We start from the raw sequence: 25,989 nt of genomic DNA on the forward strand, positions 1-25,989 counted from the left end.
GTGACTCACACCATTCATCATCTTCTGTAACTTCCCAAAAAATGACTTTATAAAGAAACAGAGCACCATGAGCAGTCCCTAAAATAGACTGCAGCAATTCAATACTATACATCATGAACTAACTGGGATAGATTGGACTGTCTTGGATCTTGTTTACATTTTCCATTGATGTATGGAGGTGATGTGGATTGTGTCCCAAATGGCACCCTATTCCCTACATAGTGCACTACTTTTGACCAGAGCCCTATGGGCCTTGGTCAAAATTAGTGCGCTACATAAGAAGTAGGGTACAGTCAAGTTAACAGTACATATTGTACAGTACATACAGATGACATAAGCCCCTATGGTATAGATCACTTTGAGGTACTGTATGCAGGTATAGTTATTCCTTTCAGCCCCTAGTGAACAGAGGGCCTCGTATGCAGGTATAGCTAGCTACGAAACATACAGTGGATAATAAAGGATAATATTGAAGTTAGTAGGGTTTAGGACGGTATTGAGGTTAGTAGGGTTTAGGATGGTAGAGGATAATAATGAGGTTAGTAGGGTTTAGGATGGTAAAGGATAATATTGAAGTTAGTAGGGTTTAGGACGGTATTGAAGTTAGTAAGGTTTAGGATGGTAGAGGATAATAGTGAGGTTAGTAGGGTTTAGGATGGTATTGAGTTTGTAGTGTTTAGGATGGTAGAGGATAATAGTGAGGTTAGTAGGGTTTAGGACGGTATTGAGGTTAGTAGGGTTTAGGATGGTAGAAGATAATAGTGAGGTTAGTAGGGTTTAGGATGGAAGAGGATAATAGTGAGGTTAGTAGGGTTTAGGATGGTATTGAGGTTAGTAGGGTTTAGGATGGTAGATGATAATAGTGAGGTTAGTAGGGTTTAGGATGGTATTGAGGTTAGTAGGGTTTAGGATGGTAGAGGATAATAGTGAGGTTAGTAGGGTTTAGGATGGTATTGAGTTTGTAGCGTTTAGGATGGTAGAGGATAATAATGAGGTTAGTAGGGTTTAGGACGGTATTGAGGTTTGTAGGGTTTAGGATGGTAGAGGATAATAGTGAGGTTAGTAGGGTTTAGGATGATAGAGGATAATATTGAGGTTAGTGGGGTTTAGGATGGTTGAGGATAATAGTGAGTTTAGTAGGGTTTAGGATGGTAGAGGATAATAGTGAGTTTAATAGGGTTTAGGATGGTAGAGGATAATAGTGAGTTTAGTAGGGTTTAGGATGGTAGAGGATAATAGTGAGTTTAGTAGGGTTTAGGATGGTAGAGGATAATAGTGAGGTTAGTAGGGTTTAGGATGATAGAGGATAATATTGAGGTTAGTGGGGTTTAGGATGGTAGAGGATAATAGTGAGTTTAGTAGGGTTTAGGATGGTAGAGGATAATAGTGAGGTTAGTGGGGTTTAGGATGGTAGAGGATAATAGTGAGTTTAGTAGGGTTTAGGATGGTAGAGGATAATAGTGAGTTTAGTAGGGTTTAGGATGGTAGAGGATAATAGTGAGTTTAGTAGGGTTTAGGATGGTAGAGGATAATAGTGAGTTTAGTAGGGTTTAGGATGGTAGAGGATAATAGTGAGTTTAGTAGGGTTTAGGATGGTAGAGGATAATAGTGAGTTTAGTAGGGTTTAGGATTGTAGAGGATAATAGTGAGGTTAGTAGGGTTTATGACGGTATTGAGGTTAGTAGGGTTTAGGATGGTAGAGGATAATAGTGAGGTTAGTAGGGTTTAGGATGATAGAGGATAATATTGAGGTTAGTGGGGTTTAGGATGGTTGAGGATAATAGTGAGTTTAGTAGGGTTTAGGATGGTAGAGGATAATAGTGAGGTTAGTAGGGTTTAGGATGGTAGAGGATAATAGTGAGTTTAGTAGGGTTTAGGATTGGTAACAAACAGAGGGTGAAATGGGAACATAGATGGAGGAGTGGGATGGTGAGATAAAAGAACAAAAGAAACAAAAGGCTGTTGGTAAATCAGAGTGGAGAGAGAGGAGAGAAGTGGGCAGGTCCTCCCCTGGAGGCTAATCTTCTACAGAACACAGAACAGAGTCCTAATAGGGTGGAGGCCCACTGTGTGGTTGCATCCTAAATGGCACCAAAAGTAGTGTACTATATAAGGAATAGGGTGCCATTTGGGAGGCAGCCTTTGTGTAAACACAGCAGAGTGCTGTGCTCTCACTCACTCAATTATCAGAAACAACACCACTACTGAGCTGTATAACCACCGACCAATGTACAGGAAATCTCTCAAATGCTCCTCTCAATAGGTAGTCAATTAATATTTAATGAACTGCATGGAAAAGTCAGAACTGCCAGATTTCCATCTACAGTTGTTCGTTTAATAGTCATCCCACAACAGACAACTCTAAAACAATGTGCAAGGACAGGACAATTATGTGAGGCAGGACAAAAAAGAACAAAGAGGGAAATAGAAGTGCTAATTCATTTGGATGCATTTGTTTGAAAGATGGGCCTGCCAACACTGGCTCTGCAGCCCTGTGAATTAAGCAGCCCATCCCAGCCCGCTTTGCTGTGCTGTGATGTGTCCTGGCTGCTCCTGCTTCCTCTCCATCTCCATCCACACAATGCTAGTTCTGCCTGTTAGGATGATTTGCCACTTCATTACTAATTGATAATCACCTGAGAGAAAAGCTCATTAGGCTGCGAGTGCTGAATTCTGCCTCCCATAATGACTATAGTGACATTGTTAGACACAAAGTGCAGAAAAAGAAGCCAATGAAAATGAAGCTGGCTTTGAGTTGTGGCTCATCTATGTCACAGAGAATAGGCAAGTCTTCAGTCCATAAGCGGCGCCTGTCTGGGAGAGAGCATTCAGGAGATATTCAGGGACAGGACTGTCTGAGAAACGAGGACTGCTTTGGGAGAAGTACGAGGCATTATACTTAACTTGAAACGATCACGCAGTTCAAAGTGTCGAGTCAGCGAATACTCAAGTTAATCTCAATCATCCTTGGAGTTAGTACTAGGAAAAGGCTAAATCTCCAAATCAGATGTGACTGGGCAGCACGGAGCCTCCCAATTAGTCCCTGACAAGACATAACCCACCTATCAGCTATGAGCATCAATAACACCAGGAGTTAGGTAGCTAAGCTACAGTACATCTCCAATCAGATGTCACTGGGCAGCACGGAGCCTCCCAATTCGCCCCTGACAATGCAGAGCCCACCTATCAGCCCTAAGTATCAATAAGACTAGTAGTTAGGGGGCTAAGTTACTCTAATCAGACATGACTGAAGAGACATCCCCCATTATGCACTACTTAACTTTACAAAACTCTGGGCTCCTCCTGCTGCCCTGGTACCTTTTCCACCCCACTGCAGCAGCCTGCTGCTGGAATAATATTCTGTAATTGTTATTGACATATTGTGGGTAGGAGACAGTGAGAGAGAGAGAGCACCATTCCCCCTCCCCACTCCAAAATGAACAGCCCGAAAACAGGCTCGTCGAGTCAGTGTACTTAGTGACACCGAGCCTCTGCACTGTGGCTCTCTCTGGCTGGCATAGGAGCAGCCAGAACAATAGGAGCATCCTATTTAACATCAGTCAAAGGATATTGGTTCTCCCTAGCTCTAGCGTCATACTAAATAGTGTAATAAATGCCATGAAGTGTACAAATGAATGATTCCACATACTGACCCTATATCTTGACATTTCTGGTGTTATCGCAAGATGGAGGGTTTCTCAAATGCCTCTAATAGTCACAAGAATTCAGCTGATACGCATATTCTATTACACGAGCAAAACAAAACTGAGAAGTTAATTTGTGTCTTGTATTTTCCCTATGCCCAATAATTCCAAGGCTTTAACCCCCAGTACTGCACATACATATTTCTTCATACTGGATGCACAATAGACAGGGTCCTATTTTCTTACATAACACCTTGTCATGACTTTTTACTGTGTAATTCCATATAACTATGTTACTACACACACACACTTTCATATAGAAATGTTACTACACACACACACACTTTCATATATAAATGTTGCTACACACACACACTTTCATATATAAATGTTACTACACACACACACACTTTCATATATAAATGTTGCTACACACACACTTTCATATATAAATGTTACTACACACACACACACACACACACACACACTTTCATATAGAAATGTTACTACACACACACTTCCATATGTAAATGTTACTACACACAGAGACTACGGTAACTAACAATCCTGTCTGTTAATGAGTGGGAGTGAGGGGAGGAGGCAGTGGGCTGCATGGTAGTCTGTGCTACATGATAGAGAGAGAGAGAGCGAGTGAGCGAGTGAGTGAGTGAGTGAGTGAGTGAGTGAGTGAGTGAGTGAGTGAGAGTGCGAGAAAGAGAGAGAGAGAAAGCGAGAAATAGAAAGAGAGAGAGAGAAAGCGAGAGAGAGTCAGAGAGAGGGAGAGAAAGAGAGCGAGAGAGAGAGATACTGCCAGGTTATCTGGTCTGACTCAGGCCTCCCCTGTTCTGTTCTGTACCTTTCATCTCTCCCATGTCCAAGGTCTTGCCCAGCTGTTCCAGGAGGTCAGCGCGAGCCGCGTTTTTCTTGTGCTTCTTGCCATCGTAGTGCTGCTGCGCCATGCCCGGGTTGTTGAACCAGGCGTTGCATAGCTGGCAGTAGCGGTCTGAGTCCCTGCGCTGCCGAGGAGAGGTCACTGGGGTCGTTTCCAGGGAACATTTCACCGGACTGGGCGGCACCTCTGATTGGACAGAAAACAGGGAACACAGACAGGGGAGTTTATATCAACATTGCTCAGCTGTTTGACAACTCTCTCTAGACCAAAACATAGACAGGTGGTTAATTTTTTTATCCATCAGCTATAAAAAGGGCTGATTTACTCAACTTAAGGAAGAAAATAAGAAGCTTGGTAAAGGAAAAAGCTTTGTTGCCGAGTGACAAAAAGAGCAAAATGGGAGGCAAGAAATGTGCGCTGATCACTTTGGCTCTGGCAAGCCTGAAGAATAAATCCTAAATCATACTTGGCAATCGGAAAAAAGACCCTGCTCTACTTACTGCTGCCTACTTGTGTGCAATGTGTCTTCATGCATGGATGCCACCATTAACCCCGAACAAACATCCGATTGTGCAGCGCTGCATTTTTTAAAATGTGATTTCGCTATCAAGATAATCCGTTTTAACACTCGGGCGCTCGGCCCACCCTTCGTAAGTCAACATTTACAGAGGTCCCGTTAGAAGGCATCAGATCCCATTACAGACCACTGAGGCAATGTGAGGCAGTCATCATCTCCAAGTGGCAACTCCTGTGAGCGTCATGGCACGACAGAGTTGCAGTGTAGAAACACAAACGTCAGCACCATGTTCTTCAGCCATGTTGATTATAAGGACAGGCTACAGCATAGTGATTTATGCTCATCTTTATGTCAGAACTTTTACTGTGAAGGGATGGAATTGAAAGATTTTGGGCACTGGCCAGCCGGGCTAGAAGACCACAATTTACACTAGCCCGGGTGACATTCTACTAGCCAAGGGTATTTTCTCCTGAAGTGTGTATGATACACTGCATTATGGAAAGGGTATCAAAAGGGGTAGCGTTTCAAACAGTATGGAATATTCGTTTAAAAAATAAGTACTCAAAGACCACTTTGATAAAGAACCTACTGCCTAAATATAGTAGCAGGAAGTAAAAAACTGAAGCACTGGAAACAATGGAAAAGGTAGTGTAGGAAATAGCTTTTGATCTGGAGTGGCTACAAGCACACTGTTATATTTCTTGCCGTTTTGTCACTTATAGCACTCAAAGGCATGTAAAAGTTGATAACAAAGCCCTTGGTTTAGACAGCATCTAATTCAGGCAATTAACTGCTGTAACAGAAAAGAGGATGTCAGAATGTGAAACTGGGAATTAAGTGGCTGTAGGAGTTGGAAATATGTGCGGGATGATGATGTCAATAGGGCCAGGGAACAAAGAGGAAGCAGAAATGTATTAATTTCAAGAAGACAGATAATTTTCATTAACATGGCAAAGCATTTTCCCTCTTTTACTTCTCGTCTCTAATTGTGTCTTTCAGCTTCTTTCCACATAATCTAACAGAAGTCCTTCGAAGCAACATAATTAATGAGTTTCACTTCCACAAGCTACCAGCTTAATGCGCTGTGTAATTTTCATTGGCAAACATGAGGCAATACATCTAATTTGCATTATGCGTGCGTGTGGTGCAATATTATATATTTAAACAACCTGGACTTAGGGGTAGATGTAACAACATAGTAAATGTAAATCAGGGACACTCCAATTAGTATGATATGTTACATTTTGTATGGTATGTATTCATTTGTGGATGTCATCCATTTCGTATGATATGTTACGAATTACATTTCGTATGATATGTTACGCATTGCAATTTGTACAATATGTTACGAATTTGCAAAACGTATGATATGTTACGAATTCCAATTTGTTGTGTCTAATGTTGGCTAGGTGGCTAACGTTAGCTAGGCTAGAGGTTAGGGTTAGGGGTTAAGGTTAAGTTTGGGGTTAAGGTTAGGAGTTACATTAAAGGATTAAGGTTAGGGTTAGGAGAAGGGTTAGCTAACATGTTAAGTAGTTGCAAAGTAGCTAAAAAGTAGTAAGTAGTTATGAAGTTGCTAATTAACTAAAATGACACAGGTCAAATGTTTTCTGTAAGTCTTCACAAGGTTTTCACACACTGTTGCTGGTATTTTGGCCCATTCCTCCATGCAGATCTCCTCTAGAGCAGTGATGTTTTGGGGCTGTCGCTGGGCAACACGGACTTTCAACTCCCTCCAAAGATTTTCTATGGGGTTGAGATCTGGAGACTGGCTAGGCCACTCCAGGACCTTGAAATGCTTCTTACGAAGCCACTTCTTCGTTGCCCGGGCGGTGTGTTTGGGATCATTGTCATGCTGAAAGACCCAGCCACGTTTCATCTTCAATGCCCTTGCTGATGGAAGGAGGTTTTCACTCAAAATCTCACGATACATGGCCCCATTCATTCTTTCCTTTACACGGATCAGTCGTCCTGGTCCCTTTGCAGAAAAACAGCTCTTCTATTGTGGTTCCATCTGACCATATGACATTCTCCCAATCCTCTTCTGGATCGTCCAAATGCACTCTAGCAAACTTCAGACGGGCCTGGACATGTACTGGCTTAAGCAGGGGGACACGTCTTGCACTGCAGGATTTGAGTCCCTGGCGGCGTAGTGTGTTACTGATGGTAGGCTTTGTTACTTTGGTCCCAGCTCTCTGCAGGTCATTCACTAGGTACCCCCGTGTGGTTCTGGGATTTTTGCTCACCGTTCTTGTGATCATTTTGACCCCACAGGGTGAGATCTTGCGTGGAGCCCCAGATCGAGGGAGATTATCAGTGGTCTTGTATGTCTTCCATTTTCTAATAATTGCTCCCACAGTTGATTTCTTCAAACCAAGCTGCTTACCTTGCACAATTGGTGGCTGACTAAATACTTTTTTTCCCCACTGTAAGTATTCAGACCCTTTGCTATGAGACTCGAAATTGAGTTCAGGTGCATCCTGTTTCTATTGATCATCCTTGAGATGTTTCTACAACTTGATTGAGTCCACCTGTGGCTAATTCAATTGATTGGACATGATTTGGAAAGGCACAAACCTGTCTATACGAGGTCCCACAGTTGACAGTGCATGTCAGAGCAAAAACCAAGCCATGAGGTCGAAGGAATTGTCAGTAGAGCTCCGAGACAGGATTGTGTCGAGGCACAGATCTAGGGAAGGGTACCAAAACATTGATGCAGCGTAGAAGGTCCCTAAGAACACAGTGGCCTCCATCATTCTTAAATGGAAGAAGTTTGGAACCACCAAGACTCTTCCTAGAGCTGGCCACCCGTCCAAACTGAGCAATCGGGGGAGAAGGGCCTTGGTCAGGGAGGTGACCAAGAACCCGATGGTCACTCTGACAGAGCTCCAGAGTTCCTCGTGATGATGGGAGAACAATCCAGAAGGACAACCATCTCCGCAGCACTCCACCAATCAGGCCTTTAAGGTAGAGTGACCAGATGGAAGCCACTCCTCAGAGACCTGAAAATGGCTGCGCAGCGACGCTCCCCATCCAACCTGACAGAGCTTGAGAGGATCTGCTGCAGAGAAGAATGGGAGAAACTCCCCAAATACAGGTGTGCAAGCTTGTAGCGTCATACCCAAGAAGACTCAAGGCTGTAATCGCTGCCAAAGGTGCTTCAACAAAGTACTGAGTAAAGGGTCTGAATACTTATGTAAATATGATTTTTCATTTTATTTTTGTATAAATCTTTCTAAAAACCTGTTTTTGCTTTGTCATTATGGGGTATTGTGTGTAGATTGATGAGGGGAAAAAACAACTGAATCCATTTAAGAATAAGGTTGTAACGTAACAAAATGTGGAAAAGTCAAGGGGTCTGAATACTTTCCGAATGCACTGTAAGACCAGTGCTATATGATATATTTGTAGAATTGTGATAGCCTTTCAGTAGAGATGTCATCAACATCTAGCTAAGAATTTACAATCAAACTCTGTTACCATGGTATAATCATCATGCTGGTATTTTTTGCTTGTGGTTATCACCATTTGTCCTTTCGACCATTTCCTGAATAATTGAGAAAGGGCAGCCCTTCATGTCGTTCACAACTGTGACTGTGACATTTACAGTACCACTAGGCTACCAACCAAAAACTCTCAGATCCCCAAGGCACATTTCATAAAAGCTAATTATTGTCATTAGACTCTTCACGTCGGTTTTAAGTTCAAGTAGCAGGTGTAAAAGAGAGATTAATCGCACGGCTCCCATGACACTGTAGGTCAACATGGCCAGCCTGTCCTCTTAACAACACAGATATCTTCTGAGATTGGCATTTTGGTCAAATGCCATTTTAGAAGGAAAGAATAACTGCCAAAATGTGGCAGTTTTTTGTGACAGGAGCCTGTAACTCTTGGGATATACAGTGGATTCGGAAAGTATTCAGACCCCTTGACTTTTTCCACATTTTGTTATGTTACAGCCTTATTATAAAATTTATAAAATTATTTATTTTTTATCATCAATCTACACACAATACCCCATAATGACAAAGCGAAATCAGGTTTTTAGAAATGTTTGCAAATGTATTAAAAATAAAAAACGGAAATACCTTATTTACATAAGTACTCAGACCCTTTGATATCAATCAATCAATCAATTTTATTTTATATAGCCCTTCTTACATCAGCTAATATCTCGAAGTGCTGTACAATTCTTAGCTAGATGTTGATGACATTCTTAGCTAGATGTTGATGACAAGATATGAGACTCGAAACTGAGCTCAGGTGCATCCTGTTTCCATTGATCATCCTTGAAATGTTTCTACAACATGATTGGCCGCCCGGCCAAACTGAGCAATCGGGGGAGAAGGGCCTTAGTCAGGGAGGTGACCAAGAACCCGATGGTCACCCTGACAGAGCTCCAGAGTTCCTCTGTGGAGATGGGAGAACCTTCCAGAAGGACACCCATCTCTGCAGCAAACTACCAATCAGGCCATTATGGTAGAGTGGCCAGACAGAAGCCAGACTGAATGCCAAGCGTCACGTCTGGAGGAAACCTGGCACCATCCCTACTGTGAAGCATGGTGGTGGCATCATCATGCTGTGGGGATATTTTTCAGCGACAGAGACTCGGTGACTAGTCAGGATTGAGGGAAAGATGAACGAAGCAAAGTACAGAGAGATCCTTGATGGAAACCTGCTCCAGAGCGCTCAGGACCTCAGACTGGGGTGAAGGTTCACCTTCCAACAGGACAACGACCCTAAGCACACAGCCAAGACAACGCAGGAGTGGCTTCGGGACAAGTCTCTGAATGTCCTTGAGTGGCCCAGCCAGAGCCTGGACTTGAACTTGAGGGAACATCTCTGGAGAGACCTGAACATAGCTGTGCAGCGATGCTCCCCATCCAACCTGACAGAGCTTGAGAGGATCTGCAGAGAAGAATGGGAGAAATTCCCCAAATACAGGTATGCCAAGTTTGTAGCATCATACCCAAGAAGACTTGAGGCTGTAATCACTGCCAAAGGTGCTTCAACAAAGTACTGAGTAAAGGGTCTGAATACTTATGTAAATGTAATACATTTCTAAAAAGCTGTTTTTGCTTTGGAGTATTGTCTGTAGATTGATGAGGGAAATAAACAATTTAATCAATTTTAGAATAAGGCTGTAACGTAACAAAAAGGGGTCTGAATCCTTTCCGAATGCACTGTATGTTGCCTAGCACCTAACATGGATGTGCTAATCAGTTGAACCATCAAATGGACATCCTGGGCAGAGGCGCCGAGTGGTTTTGACTGTGTCTGCTTGTTGTTACACCACAGATATTAACCTTCCCTAGCAGCAGTGACATATTACAGTATCGATTGGGCTGCTCTGAGGTTTATGGAAAACATCCATCAAATTCAGGCTCAGGGAAAAGATTGTAATTTTTGGAGTTTTTTTATTTTTTATTTTTAAATCTAGGACAGTGGTTCTTTATAGCCTCTGATCATTTTAAAGGTAGATCGATGTCTGCTACTGCATTGAAAGATAATATACTGTAAGCAGTCTGCACTCTGTAGTATACAACTATCATGTACTCTATCGTGAAGGGAAAATCATTCACAAGAGATATTAGTCAGTGAATAAATAGGTAACTGTATTGTATAGGTTAGCATTTACCATTGCTGTCTTAGCTAGTAGTGATGTACTGTAAAAAGGCTGCTTGTTCATTCCAGTCCTGACTAGACTAAGAGGAAAACACTGAAAGCTAATAAACTTTTAATAGGAATATTTATTTATCCTTCATAAATACTGTAACTCTAGCACAACTTCATATGCAATTCATGCTTACTGTACAAATAAGCAATTTATCTATCCACTGTGGCAAGAGGACCCCACCAAAGGATGCATCCTAAATTGCACCCTATTCCCTGTATAGTGCACTCCTGTTGACCAGGGCCCAGCTCTGGCCAAAAGTAATGTGCTATATAGGGAATATGGTACCATTTGGGACGCAAACAAAGTCTCCACCATTACTCATCATCACAGTAATTTCACTTAAAGCTGCTCTCTGTGGCCCACTGTAATCACAGGCAGCAGAACGCAGTCCTAATGACCCAGATCGCTGTGTTCCTCAAAATACACTTCTGAGCCTTATTACTTACTCTTAATAATCACCAGCCCTGCGCCATCCATCCAACCCATTCATTACAATAGCAGCCGCCTTATAGACAGGTTAGCTGACAATGTCACGAAAAAACGATCTGCATGCTTCATTTTGGGCAGAAGGCAGTGTGTTGTTGTGATTCTGTCATTTGTTAAATCCACTTTAAATCAGTGTAGATGAAAGGGAGGAGACAGGTTAAAGAAGGATTTTTAAACCTTGAGACAATTGAGACATGGATTGTGTATGTGTGCCCCGATGAATTGAGTCTGTTCCAAGGGCAAAAGGGGTGCAACTCAATATTAGGAAGGTGTTCCTAATGTTTTGTACACTGTGTAGTTCACGTTGTAACAATCTAAGCCAACCCTGTCTGTTTTGCGCCATAGTTGTGTACGTGTCAGTTCTGTTGCTAAACAACCAACCCGTCTATTTATACCTAAAGTCTTTATCCTCAACAGGGGTAGCCCCAGTCCCAATCATAACATATTTTATTATTTTTTATTATTTTTTGGGGGGGGAATGGATCAGCTTAATATTGCAGATAGATTGTATCATCTATCAATGTAATTGTCTGCATCACTTCCAATCCCCCATGTTTTTTAAAAATATATATACTCCCCTTTATTACTTTTCAACCCCACCATCCTTTCCCTACTTGGAGTAAATTAGTGAACAACAATGCCCAGGCCTCTACTTCCGGTCTATACTTACTATCTACACCTTATGGACAGAGTTCATTTTACAATAATGATATTATATATACAGTGGGGAGAACAAGTATTTGATACACTGCCGATTTTGCAGGTTTTCCTACTTACAAAGCATGTAGAGGTCTGTAATTTGTATCATAGGTACACTTCAACTGTGAGAGACGGAATCTAAAACAAAAATCCAGAAAATCACATTGTATGATTTTTAAGTAATTCATTTGCATTTTATTGCATGACATAAGTATTTGATCACCTACCAACCAGTAAGAATTCCGGCTCTCACAGACCTGTTAGTTTTTCTTTAAGAAGCCCTCCTGTTCTCCACTCATTACCTGTATTAACTGCACCTGTTTGAACTCGTTACCTGTATAAAAGACACCTGTCCACACACTCAATCAAACAGACTCCAACCTCTCCACAATGGCCAAGACCAGAGAGCTGTGTAAGGACATCAGGGATAAAATTGTAGACCTGCACAAGGCTGGGATGGGCTACAGGACAATAGGCAAGCAGCTTGGTGAGAAGGCAACAACTGTTGGCGCAATTATTAGAAAATGGAAGAAGTTCAAGATGACGGTCAATCACCCTCGGTCTGGGGCTCCATGCAAGATCTCACCTCGTGGGGCATCAATGATCATGAGGAAGGTGAGGGATCAGCCCAGAACTACACGGCAGGACCTGGTCAATGACCTGAAGAGAGCTGGGACCACAGTCTCAAAGAAAACCATTAGTAACACACTACGCCATCATGGATTAAAATCCTGCAGCGCACGCAAGGTCCCCCTGCTCAAGCCAGCGCATGTCCAGGCCCGTCTGAAGTTTGCCAATGACCATCTGGATGATCCAGAGGAGGAATGAGAGAAGGTCATGTGGTCTGATGAGACAAAAATAGAGCTTTTTGGTCTAAACTCCACTCGCTGTGTTTGGAGGAAGAAGAAGGATGAGTACAACCCCAAGAACACCATCCCAACCGTGAAGCATGGAGGTGAAAACATCATTCTTTGGGGATGCTTTTCTGCAAAGGGGACAGGACGACTTCACCGTATTGAGGGGAGGCTGGATGGGGCCATGTATCGCGAGATCTTGGCCAACAACCTCCTTCCCTCAGTAAGAGCATTGAAGATGGGTCGTGGCTGGGTCTTCCAGCATGACAACGACCCGAAACACACAGCCAGGGCAACTAAGGAGTGGCTCCGTAAGAAGCATCTCAAGGTCCTGGAGTGGCCTAGCCAGTCTCCAGACCTGAACCCAATAGAACATCTTTGGAGGGAGCTGAAAGTCCGTGTTGCCCAGCGACAGCCCCGAAACCTGAAGGATCTGGAGAAGGTCTGTATGGAGGAGTGGGCCAAAATCCCTGCTGCAGTGTGTGCAAACCTTGTCAAGACCTACAGGAAATGTATGATATCTGTAATTGCAAACAAAGGTTTCTGTACCAAATATTAAGTTCTGCTTTTCTGATGTATTAAATACTTATGTCATGCAATAAAATGCAAATTAATTACTTAAAAATCATACAATGTGATTTTCTGGATTTTCTGGATTTTCCGTCTCTCACAATTGAAGTGTACCTATGATAAAAATGATAGACCTCTACATGCTTTGTAAGTAGGAAAACCTGCAAAATCGGCAGCGTATCAAATACTTGTTCTCCCCACTGTATATATTATTTTTTATTTTTTTGCTCCTGAACTACTTCTACTCTCAACCTCTCCGATCATTTTCATGATGTCCATCCGGTTTGCTTCTATATGCCATATCTTTCTAACTGTGCTCTTTCCCAAAAGCTCCCAACATACAACCTATATACTTATTATGGACACAGTATGCTTACATTATTAGCTATCTTTGTTATTATTTGTTGTTATTTGTTATTAGTCCCATCCTTCAACTCTATTCAATACCTCCCATCTATCTCTTAACACCATCCATATAGGATTTCTATTTGCCATATATATTTCAACTGTACTGTGATGTTTTACAAAAGTTCTGAACCTTTCTATTCTCATTGCTTCTACAGATTGTGAATTAAAAATAAACATTTTTGCTAAAAGTATTATTATATTATTGATTGATTGACTATGACTTTTCAGATCACCCAGTAATGCTATCTGAAAGGTTAGCTCCAGGTAAATATTGCAATCCTTTAGCCATTCCTGGACCTGTGTCCAAAAACAAGCTACAAATGGACAGAACCAAAACAAATGATCTAACGATTCTGTCTCTTCACAGCAAAATCTGCAGAGCTGGGAAGATTGTATCCCCCATATAAATAACATTCTATTGGTAGCAAGAATTTTATATAATAATTTAAATAGAAAGATTCTAATTTTTGAATCCGGTGTCGTTTTGCGTATCAATTCATAAACACTATGCCATGGGATCGGTACGTCAAAGATCTCTTCCCAACTATTTTGCAATCTATATGGGACGGCTGTCAATCCTTTGGTCCTTAAGTGAAACTGATATACTTTTTTATTTATCACAGTTTTCCTTAACCAATTATGTTCTTTAATGCAAGGCCGACAGACAAGTTCCTTACTTTCTCCCCCTTCCACTTTCCTCTTCCACTTTTGCGGTAAGGCTGCAATTATTTGGTTGTAATTTTGGGTAGAGCAGACATTTCCATATGTTTTTGTTAGCTGCATGTGCGACATAACTCCACCAGTCCTACCGATGATATCATTTACGAAGATTATACCTTTTTTAAACATTCTGTCAAAAAATTAAGGTTTTTTGTCAATTAGTATATTTGAATTTAACCACAATATTTGTTGCATTATTGTTCTGTCGTTTCTGGAGGATTAAATTGAAATTGCAACCAACTTTCTATGACTTGTTTTAAAAATAGTGATATTTGGGAGATTATTTCCTTTTCAAATAACTGAAAGTGAGAGGTTGTAATCTGAATAAAGGGAAAAAGGCCTTTCTTGAACATTGGGTGAGACAATTTTACTAATTTGCTTGAGAACCAGTTCGGATTTAAGTATAACTTTTGTATGACTGAAGCTTTTAGTGATAGGTCTAATGCTTTAATATTTAATAATATCTGTCCTCCGAATTCATATTCATTATATAAATATGCCCTTTTAATTTTGTCTGGCTTGCCGTTCCAAATAAAATTGAATATTTTTTTCTCATATAATTTAAAATACTGTTCGCTAGGCGTAGGCAAGACCATAAGCAAATAGGTAAACTGGGATAATGCTAAAGAGTTAATCAGGGTGATTTTTCCACAAATTGACAGGTATTTTCCTTTCCATGGTAGTAAGATCTTATCTATTTCTGCTAACTTTCTATTAAAATGTATTGAAGTGAGATCATTTATTTCCTTTGGGATATGTATTCCGAGTATATCCACATCACCATCAGACCATTTTATTGGTAAACTACATGTTAATGTAAAAATTGTATTTTTTAGTGATCCAATACGTAATATAGTACATTTGTCATAATTTGGTTGTAATCCAGAGAGGTTAGAAAATGTATCTAGATCCTCTATGAGGCTGTGGAGGGATTCTAGTTGTGGATTTAAAAGAAAACATGAATCATCAGCGTACAATGACACCTTTGTTTTTAAGCCCTGTATTTCTAATCCTCTGATATTATTATTGGATCTGATTTTAATAGCTAACATCTCGATGGCCACAATAAATAGATATGCCGATAGTGGACAACCTTGTTTCACTCCTCTTGACAGTTTAAAACTTTCTGAGAAATAGCAATTATTTACTATTTTACACCTAGGGTTACTATACATGATTTTGACCCATTTTATAAGAGATTCTCCAAAATTGAAATGCTCCAGGCATTTATATATAAACCCCAGTCGAACTTTATCAAATGCCTTTTTGAAGTCTGCTATGAATAGCAGGCCTGGTTTCCCATATTTTCCATAGTGTTCTATTGTTTCCAATACTTGCCTTATATTATCTCCAATGTATCTTCCATGTAAAAAACCTGTCTGATTAGAATGAATAATATCCGACAATACCTTTTTAATTCTATGCGCTATACATTTTGCTAGGATTTTTGCATCACAACACTGAAGTGTAAGGGGCCTCCAATTTTGTAAATGGACTGGATCTTTATATTTTCCACTTGTATCCTGTTTCAGTAATAATGAGATCAGACCTTCTTCTTGAGTGTCAGATACAGTGGGGAAAAAAAGTATTTAGTCAGCCACCAATTGTGCAAGTTCTCCCACTTAAAAAGATGAGAGAGGCCTGTAATTTTCATCATAGGTACACGTCAACTATGACAGACAAATTGAGAAAAAAAATCCAGTAAATCACATTGTAGGATTTTTAATGAATTTATTTGCAAATTATGGTGGAAAATAAGTATTTGGTCACCTACAAACAAGCAAGATTTCTGGCTCTCACAGACCTGTAACTTCTTCTTTAAGAGGCTCCTCTGTCCTCCACTCTTTACCTGTATTAATGGCACCTGTTTGAACTTGTTATCAGTATAAAAGACACCTGTCCACAACCTCAAACAGTCACACTCCAAACTCCACTATGGCCAAGACCAAAGAGCTGTCAAAGGACACCAGAAACAAAATTGTAGACCTGAACCAGCCTGGGAAGATTGAATAAGCAGCTTGGTTTGAAGAAATCAACTGTGGGAGCAATTATTAGGAAATGGAAGACATACAAGACCACTGATAATCTCCCTCGATCTGGGGCTCCACGCAAGATCTCACCCCGTGGGGTCAAAATGATCACAAGAACGGTGAGCAAAAATCCCAGAACCACACGGGGGGACCTAGTGAATGACCTGCAGAGAGCTGGGACCAAAGTAACAAAGCCTACCAATGATCCCAAACACACCGCCCGGGCAACAAAGGAGTGGCTTCGTAAGAAGCATTTCAAGGTCCTGGAGTGGCCTAGCCAGTCTCCAGATCTCAACCCCATAGAAAATCTTTGGAGGGAGTTGAAAGTCCGTGTTGCCCAGCGACAGCCCCAAAACATCACTGCTCTAGAGGAGCTCTGCATGCAGGAATGGGCCAAAATACCAGCAACAGTGTGTGAAAACCTTGTGAAGACTTACAGAAAACTTTGACCTGTGTCATTGCCAACAAAGGGTATATAACAAAGTATTGAGAAACTTTTGTTATTGACCAAATACTTATTTTCCACCATAATTTGCAAATAAATTCATGAAAAATCCTACAATGTGATTTTCTGGATTTTTTTTTCTCATTTTGTCTGTCATAGTTGACGTGTACCTATGATGAAAATTACAGGCCTCTCTCATCTTTTTAAGTGGGAGAACTTGCACAATTGGTGGCTGACTAAATACTTTTTTCCCCCACTGTAATCTACCATTTACATAGGAGTGGTTAAAACATGCTAATAACGGTCCTCTTAGTATATCAAAAAAGGTTTGGTATACCTCAACTGGTAAGCCATCCAACCCTGGAGTTTTCCCGGACTTAAAGTCTTTAATTGCATCCAGAAGTTCCTCCTCTGTAATTTCACCTTCACATGATTCTTTCTGTGTGGCTGTTAATTTGACATTACCAATAGGAAAAAAAATCTCTACAATTAGCTTCAGTTAGAGGAGATGGAGGCGACTGAAAAGAAAACATATGCTTAAAGTACTTTGTTTCTTCCTTCAAAATATCATTTGGTGAATTATGGGTGACTCCGTCAATTGTAACCAGTTTCATTAAGTTCTTTTTGGTAGCATTCCTATGTTGAAGATTAAAAAAGAATTTTGTGCATTTTCCCCCATATTCCATCCAGTTTGCTTTATTTTTATAATATATTACACTTGATCTTTCTTGAATAAGTTTCTCCATTTCTTTTTGTTTTTCCTCTAATTTATTCTGAGCCTCTATGTTACAGTTTTTATTGCCATCTATCTGTTCTGTTAGACTTTCTATTTCCTTTCTTAGTATAAACTCTTTTGACCTAAATTGCTTTTGTTTTCGAGATGAGTACTGAATTGCATGGCCTCTAAAGGCACATTTAAAGGTGTCCCATACAATAAGGGGATTCGCTGTACCTATGTTATGTTGGAAAAAGTCAGTTATAAATTCCTTTGTTCTAATTATAAATAAATTATCATCCAATAGGCTTTGATTAAATTTCCAATATCCTCGCCCACGTGGATATTCAGTAAGAGTAATGTATATGCCTATTATATGATGGTCCGACCGTATTCTGTCCCCTATCAACACTTTTTTTTTACTTTTGGTGCCAACGAGAATGAGATAAGAAAGAAGTCAAGACGACTAGCTTGATTCAGTCTCCGCCATGTATATCTCACTAGATCAGTATATTTAAGCCTCCATATATCTACTAGTTCTAATGTATCCATGACATTCACAATTTCCTTAAGAGCATGTGGGTGATTGTTTGTGGTGTGATTTCCTTTACGGTCCATTGAGCTATTTAAAACAGTATTATAATCCCCCACCATAATAATATTGTCTTGAGTTGCTTGCAGGCTTGATAATGTATTATATATATTGTCAAAGAATTGTGGATCATCATTATTTGGTCCGTAAAGGTTAATGAGCCATATCGGTTTATGGTCCAATAACATATTTAAAATAATCCATCTACCTTGCGTATCTATTTGGACAATTTGCACATTCGGATCGAAATTACTATTAATTAATATCATCACCCCTTTTGAATTTCTTTGCCCATGTGAGAAGTATATTCCCCCCCCCCCCCCCCCATTCTTTTTTCCACGCTACTTCATCTCGAATTGTTGAATGAGTTTCCTGTATACAATAGATATTATATTCCTTCTCTTTGAGCCATGTAAATATTGTTCTTCTTTTGTTATTATCAGCTAAGCCATTACAATTATAACTGGCTATACTTATTTCACCATACACCATAATGAGATACAAGTTTCAAGTCTATTTATCATTATATATGTTTGTAAATTTACCAATAAAAAATAGCGTAATGATTGAGTGTCCATGTAGCTGTACCGTGATATTTGCATTGCTACGGAGTAACGCTTCAATTGTTCTCCACTAATTCCCCGCTAAAGCCCCTCCCCATCCCAAGTTGAGCCGTCATCCCAGTGATCAGCATCCCACCCACGTCCCTCCGGATCCCTAAGGCCCCGAGAGGCCAGGACCCATCCATCGAAAACAGCACACAGTGCCACCCACAAAATAGAAGCAGATTAACCACCAAAAGCATTTCCAATGCTTTCACCTCTATATATATATATCTATATAACTATTTTTTTTTAAATTATGCATATCCTATTTTCCATCATTATCAATTAATATGCGTAATAATGTCGGCAGTTCACGCGTAGGATTCTAACATATAACCCGGATTGCCATTGTATTACATTTAATTCATTGACAAGCAATTATTATCCTAGCAAATAATTCCTGTGGTCCATCCCATACCCCCCCTCCCCTCCAACATCCCCACCCCCCCACAACAGATGCCAGACAAGCACACATGCACATACTCACATACTCCAACACACTCAACCCCCCTCCTCCACAATCCACCATAAAATCAGATACTCAACGGCTGTTATATCCCAGAGCCCAACTCTAGAAATAACTTGATGTACGAGTGCACTTACAGTTAAAGCTGATTGAGAAAGCATGCAGATTGAGCAGAAATTGATAACAATGTGAGATTTGATTAATCTACTTAATCTATGTCAAGTCCTAGGTGATGGAGATCAGATCCACCCTCTTCACCTGAGACACAAACACTCTGATCCCCTGTTGTAACCATTTTCCCAAGCATCTCCATGCGGTCAGACCTTTGATTATTTTGTGCCACCTGGGCCACAATGATAAACCCCCTCTCTGATTGTCCGAGTGTGACCCCCTCCCCATGGGTTACTGCAGCCAGTGTTGCCAGCACTGCCACTACCTGGGTGGGCGTACCCCACCGGAATCCCCACCGGCTAGGTAAAAGGTCGTCAAGGTTCTCATTAGCAGCTTTGAGAATTTCCTTGTATATTATGCTCTCCCATCAGGGGGCTCTGGCTTTGTAGGACCAACCCTGCCAGGCAGGCTCAGAATCTTGAGGGGGCGGTGCTGCTCAAGTAGGTCTCTGACCGCATTTATTTCTCTGTTTAGGCTGCATATTCACAGCAGGTCCATAAAAGAGATGGAAACTTCTCTTTGGTGTATGGGTCGCTCAGGTGGGTGTCCAGGTTATAGGGTTAGGGATCTTTCCATCATGATAGGACAATGAAAAATTAGATTAGATGTATACTATATTTAAAAATGTATATCCCTCATCTACACAACATTGAAAGCTCTCTCTCACTACCCCTGCTCATAGACCCCCGGTCGGCTCTGGGATATGCAATCATTTCCCCTCTCACTCACTTAACGCCGCACCTTTTCAAACACAAAAATGCACACCACATGGTTGACTGCGGAAGAAATGGGCCGAGCGTGCAAACGCACCCGCATCCACATCTGCCGCAAGGGGGAAAGGACGCCAGAGAGAACACAGGACCAACCACAACAACCATCCGCCAAAACAACAACCTCCCGCCAAAAAAGCCATGTTCTAATTATTTGTATTTAAAGATGTATTATTCTGCTTGTTATATCGTTTTATCCTTTTATAAAATACTATACTTACTATAAATGTTATTTAATATTACAATCCCTATCATTGCTAGTATCAGGTGCTCCAATATTTGACTCCTCTATTACAACTTTTAGAATAGCCATGGAGTAGTCTTTGTGTCTCTGAACATTTGGTTGTCAATATACAGTTTATCGACAACAAGTGCAACACGTTTCCCTTTTAAATCTATTTTCCTTGAAGATTGGATACAGAACTTTGCGCCTTTCTACAATCTCCCTCGGGAACTGATCATTCATGCCTATTTTCGTGCCAGCAAGTCTTTTTCCTAGGCTTTTCACCATAGCTTTATCCTTAAAAAAAGCAAATTTGGCAACGATTGGGCGCTCATATTTCTGTCCTCTTTTTCCGAAACGATGTACACGTTCGAGTTGGATTTTATCGACAGCCTCGAGTGGGATTTGTAGCGCTGTATGCAGGAAGTCCTTCATAATATTCTCTGTTATTTCTCCCTCCTTTTCCTGAATAGCCGTAAGTACTAGATTTTCCCTCATCGATCTAGTTTGGATGTCTAGTAAGGCTTCTCTCAGAAGGTTGTTCTCCTTTTTTAGTTCCCTAACGTCCGTTTCCATTTTAGAGACTGTCACTTTTAATTCTTTGGTTTCTTTCTCCATTACCAAAGCTTTTTCGTCACTCATTTGAAGACTCGCTTTCAACTCTTTTACGTCTTTACTGACCAATTCTAGTATGCCCAATTTGTCATTTATCGACTTCAACAGGTCGCTTTCCACACTTACCATACCCAGTGGTGAAAAGCATATATCATCTGTATCAGTCGATGAGTCGCGTTTCCTTTTGGGGATCGGCTCTCCACGCTTGTCTTCAGTCATGTTTGGGTGTTGCTTGTTGTTGTAATATTTGTCGATATATTTCTCTAGCCTTATGATCTGTTTTGTGTTATTATCCAGATTGAATTATATTAACTGTGAATATATGAAATGCTAATATTTAGTCTAACTTACTGATTTTGAATATTATGTTTTTATCTTGAGGTGTTTTGTACCGATTTCTATTCAATACACCATCTTGTCTACGCGTGCCCCGCCCCCCCCAATCATAACTTGCTATTTTTTTGGGATGGATAACTGTTCTGCACTGTTCTGTGTGAGGGATCCCATTCTCCATAGATAACTGTTCTGCACTGTTTTGTGTGAGAGATCGCACTCTCCATAGATAACTGTTCTGCACTGTTTTGTGTGAGAGATCCCAGTCTCTATAAATAACTGCACATTGAGACATGAGCCCTTTCCCACCATTTAGTGCATCATTAAAGCCATACTGTTTCCACCCCTTGTGCCTTTTTTATTTGGGATATTTTGGAGGTCAGAAGAGAGGCGAACTCATTCCCCCAACCTCTCCCACTATTCTTTATATAGTGCACTACTTTTGACCAGAGCCATATGCGCCATAGTTAAAAGAGTGCACAATGAGTCCTATGGGCCCTGGTCAAAAGTAGTGCACTGCTTACTGGAATAGTGTGCCAAATGGGACGTAGATCAAGAGGCAGATTCTGTCCAGTAACTCAATATATTGACGCACCCACTGTGTAAAGGGCACTTTAAAATCTCTTAGAAGGCCATCAATTCTCCAAAGCAGAGAGATATTTATAGGTCCTTGGGATTAAAAAAACAACAAAGGGAGACGAGGGTACCACCGTTAAGAAGATGGACGTGTGACCTTTTGCAGCGAAGGACAGCTACGTTGTTGATTGGCAAAGGGAATAAACAAATGGGGCTTTGTTATCACATCAAGTAGTGGCAGAGGAAATCAGTACAATCCAGTTTTCGTTTAACCAGACAGCAGTAGAGCAGCACTGATGGACTTAATTCATGTCATCAAATCAAGGAGACATCATAAGGAAGCTCCTTTCCAAATGACAGCACATAAGTTATTTAATAGACCTCGTGCATAAATGTTTTTTTATACTGAAAAGCTTTTTGTTGTTTGATGAGATGTGAAGGTGAATTAATTAAGCTTATCGTGCATGTTAGAGTGCCACACCATGGGTTAAGTCTGTAAGAATTAAGAGGGTTAGTTAAATCAACTTAACAAACTGGCACACTGTATCCTAACTACATTTAGATGTCTGGAATTTCAGCTGGATACCATAGTGTTTCTGGAAATTAAAAACATATATTTTTTTGTAAAGATAACATTAATTCTCAGATGATTTATCACCCTGGGGGAATGCATAAAAATATATGTGTTAAGTCGCATTGCAAACCAATTTGCATGGAATAAAATATAGTCAGGAGAGAAGGAGTGGTTGAAATGGGCCATTTATTTTTCATCCCTGCAATAGATACAGTATGCAAACAACCCAAACGGCTACAGATGCTAAACTCATGCTGCAGCTCATCTAAAGCGAAGGCCAACTAACACCTTCATCCTCTTTATGGTATAGCTTTAGTGTCCAATAGGAAAATAACCACCTTTTGCTCCATATATAAGCAGGACTTTTGTATGCGCTGAACTGTATTCAGAGCACGATTCAGCATCTGTTGGATCAAAAGGAGAAGGATCAAAGTGTTCTGAATTCCATGCAGTTATCTGTTCCTCCAAAGCCTTCCCCTTTCTAGGCTTTCTATCCCCCTCTGTACGAAAAACGACATATTTTCTCAATACACATTTCCACCCGTCTCTGAGAGGGTGCAGCCCATGAAGAAAACTAAAAACAAACACAACAGCACTCCCCCGTTTCTCAACCTGGTGATGTAAATGTTAGGCAGTAGATTAGACAGAGCCGGTACAGGGGGACTAGGCGCTATATACTGTAGGTTATGATGAAAAGACATGGACAACTCTATGGCCGCTGTAGTGAGGGATGTTTTCTAGACTTTGTAGTATTCTAATGTTTTATATATAATTTTTTTTACCAGGATAGTCAACTCAGTAAAAATTGCCATTGTTTTCTGGGTGTCCTGGGATAACGTGATAGTTTGGAAATGTTATTATTATTATTCGTAAACCATAGGGTATTTAATCCATTATGCGTAAACCATACAGTGCTGCATCCATGGTCAGATGGTACATTTCCTGGGATTATATACTGTGATGGATGCAGCAGCAAGCATCTTCATTAGATGTAGACACTAAAACCCAAGGTTACAAACTTCAGAATGTTCTTTCTCAAAAGAATTTCAGTTACCTTGAATTAATTCAGTACTTAACCCAATGCAGAGAAAATACACAGAGTACACAAAACATTAGGAACACCCCTGACATAGACTGACCAGGTGAATCCAGGTGAAAGCTATGATCTCTTATTGATATCCATTGTTAAAACCACTTCAAATCAGTGTAGATGAAGGGGAGGAGACAGGTTAAAGAATGATTTTTAAGCCTTGAGACAAGGCTTGTGTATGTGTGCCATTCAGAGGGTGAATGGGCAAGACAAAATATTGAAATGCCTTTCAACAGGATATGGTAGTAGGTGCCAGGCGCACCGGTTTGAGTGTGTTAAGAACTGCAACGCTGCTGTGTTTTTCACGCTCAACAGTTTTCCGTGTGTATCAAGAATGGTCCACCACCCAAAGGACATCCAGCCAACCTGACACAACTGTGGGAAGCATTGGAGTCAACATGGGCAAGCATCCCTGTGGAATGCTTTCGACGCCTTGTAGAGTACATGCCCCGACGAACTGAGGCTGTTCTGAGGGAAAAAGGGGGTGCAACTCAATATTAGGAAGGTGCTTATTGTGTATATTCCAGCATTATGCTGTGGTGTTTTTTTAGGGAGATGACATTCACAGCTATTGTGCTCGCTCATAGCCTGCTGGAGCTTGGATAAGCCATTATAAGCCGGCTACAGTGCTCATAAAAAGCGATTAGCCATTTGGGATATTACAGGTCATATAAGCACCTATGTTTATATAAGAATAACGGTTCCTGGGGCCTCCCGAGTGGCACAGCGGTCTAAGGCACTGCATCGCATTGCTTGAGGTGTCACTACAGACCCAGGTTCGATCCCAGGCTGTGTCACAACCGGCCGTAACCGGGAGTCCCATATGGCGGAGCACAATTGGCCCAGCATCGTCCGGGTTAGGGGAGGGTTTGGCCCAGGGGCTTTACTTGGCTCATCACGCTCTAGTGACTCCTTGTGGCAGGCCGGGCACCTGCAGGCTGACTTCAGTCGTCAGTTGAACGGTGTTTCCTCCGGCACATTGGTGCAGCTGGCTTCCAGGTTAAGCGGGCGGGTGTTAAGAAGCGTGGTTTGGCAGGTCATGTTTTGGAGGACGCATGACTCGACCTTCGCCTCTCCCGAGCCAGTCGGCGAGTTGCAGCAATGAGACAAGATCTCAATTGGGGGGGGGGGGAGAATTAATGAAAAAATATTAACGCTTCCTGAGGAAGACTTTTGTAGTCGAAACGCGTTGCCGTTGTGCGTCCTGATGTACTATGCTGACTGGTCCCATATATATTATTTAAAAAATGTATTCTGTTAATAGTTAACTTAAGTTTATTGCAACGTACTGGCCGCCTACTCGTCTTCTTTCTTTGGATTACCTGCCATTTAGTGGCCTACCTTCCCACTGCCTTCATCTCACCTTTATATAAAAATACAAATGGTGAATTAACGTTTATTCAGAGTTACCCAAATCAAAAACAGCATCAGTAGAGGTGGAAATTGGACAGCTCATCATGCTCACGATTAACCTTTGACTAAAGAAGTGTGAAAATGCACGTAGATGTAGCTACAGTATATGTATGGGTCAGTGATTATGCACATATATTACTGTTCAACCAACCATGTCTATGAGGAGTTCAACTGAAAGGGCAAACTCATTTATAGTCATAATGTAGTTACCACATGAACCTGAGTGGCGCAGTGGTCTAAGGCACTGCATCGCAGTGCTAACTGTGCCACTAGAGATCCTGATTCGAATCCAGGCTCTGTCGCAGCCGGCCGCGACCGGGAGACTCATGGGCGGCGCACAATTGGCCCAGCGTCGTCCAGGGTAGGGGAGGGAATGGCCGGCAGGGATGTAGCTCAGTTGATAGAGCATGGCGTTTGCAACGCCAGGGTTGTGGGTTCGTTTCCCACGGGGGGCCAGTATAAAAAAAAATATGTATTCACTAACTGTAAGTCGCTCTGGATAAGAGCGTCTGCTAAATGACTAAAAATGTAAATGTAAAATGTAATAATGAAGAATGCATCACACACAAACCATAAAAGGAGAGGGACTCTATAGTAAAGGTACACTATATATACAAAAGTATGTGGACACCCCTTCAAGTATGTGGATTTGGCTATTCCAGCCACACCAGTTGCTAACAGGTGTATAAAATCGAGTACACACCCATGCAATCTTCATAGACAAACATTGGTGGTAGAATGGCCATACTGAAGAGCTTAGTGACTTTCAACGTGGCACCGTCATAGGATGACACCTTTCCAATAAGTCAGTTCGTCAAATTTCTGCCCTGCTAGAGCTGCCCCGGTCAACTGTAAGTGCTGTTATTGTGAAGTGGAAACGTCTTGGAGAAACAATGGCTCAGCC

The 25,989-nt window shown here is 41.2% G+C and overlaps 1 protein-coding gene across 1 annotated transcript in view; it reads right to left on the reverse strand.

Annotated features, from left to right (window-relative positions):
* LOC311144764 (zinc finger matrin-type protein 4-like) overlaps positions 1-25,989 on the reverse strand; it is a gene marked incomplete at its 5' end in the record, with an annotated part of 162,115 nt that overhangs the window by 33,412 nt on the left and 102,714 nt on the right. Inside the window, one exon of the mRNA XM_084180867.1 lies at positions 4,501-4,722. Coding sequence (XP_084036993.1) covers positions 4,501-4,722 — 222 coding nt within the window. The remainder of the gene's footprint in view (positions 1-4,500; positions 4,723-25,989) is intronic.

The sequence above is a fragment of the Coregonus lavaretus genome, assembly GCF_964263955.1.
Source record: "Coregonus lavaretus genome assembly, chromosome: 17".
Taxonomy (NCBI): Eukaryota; Metazoa; Chordata; class Actinopteri; order Salmoniformes; family Salmonidae; genus Coregonus; species Coregonus lavaretus.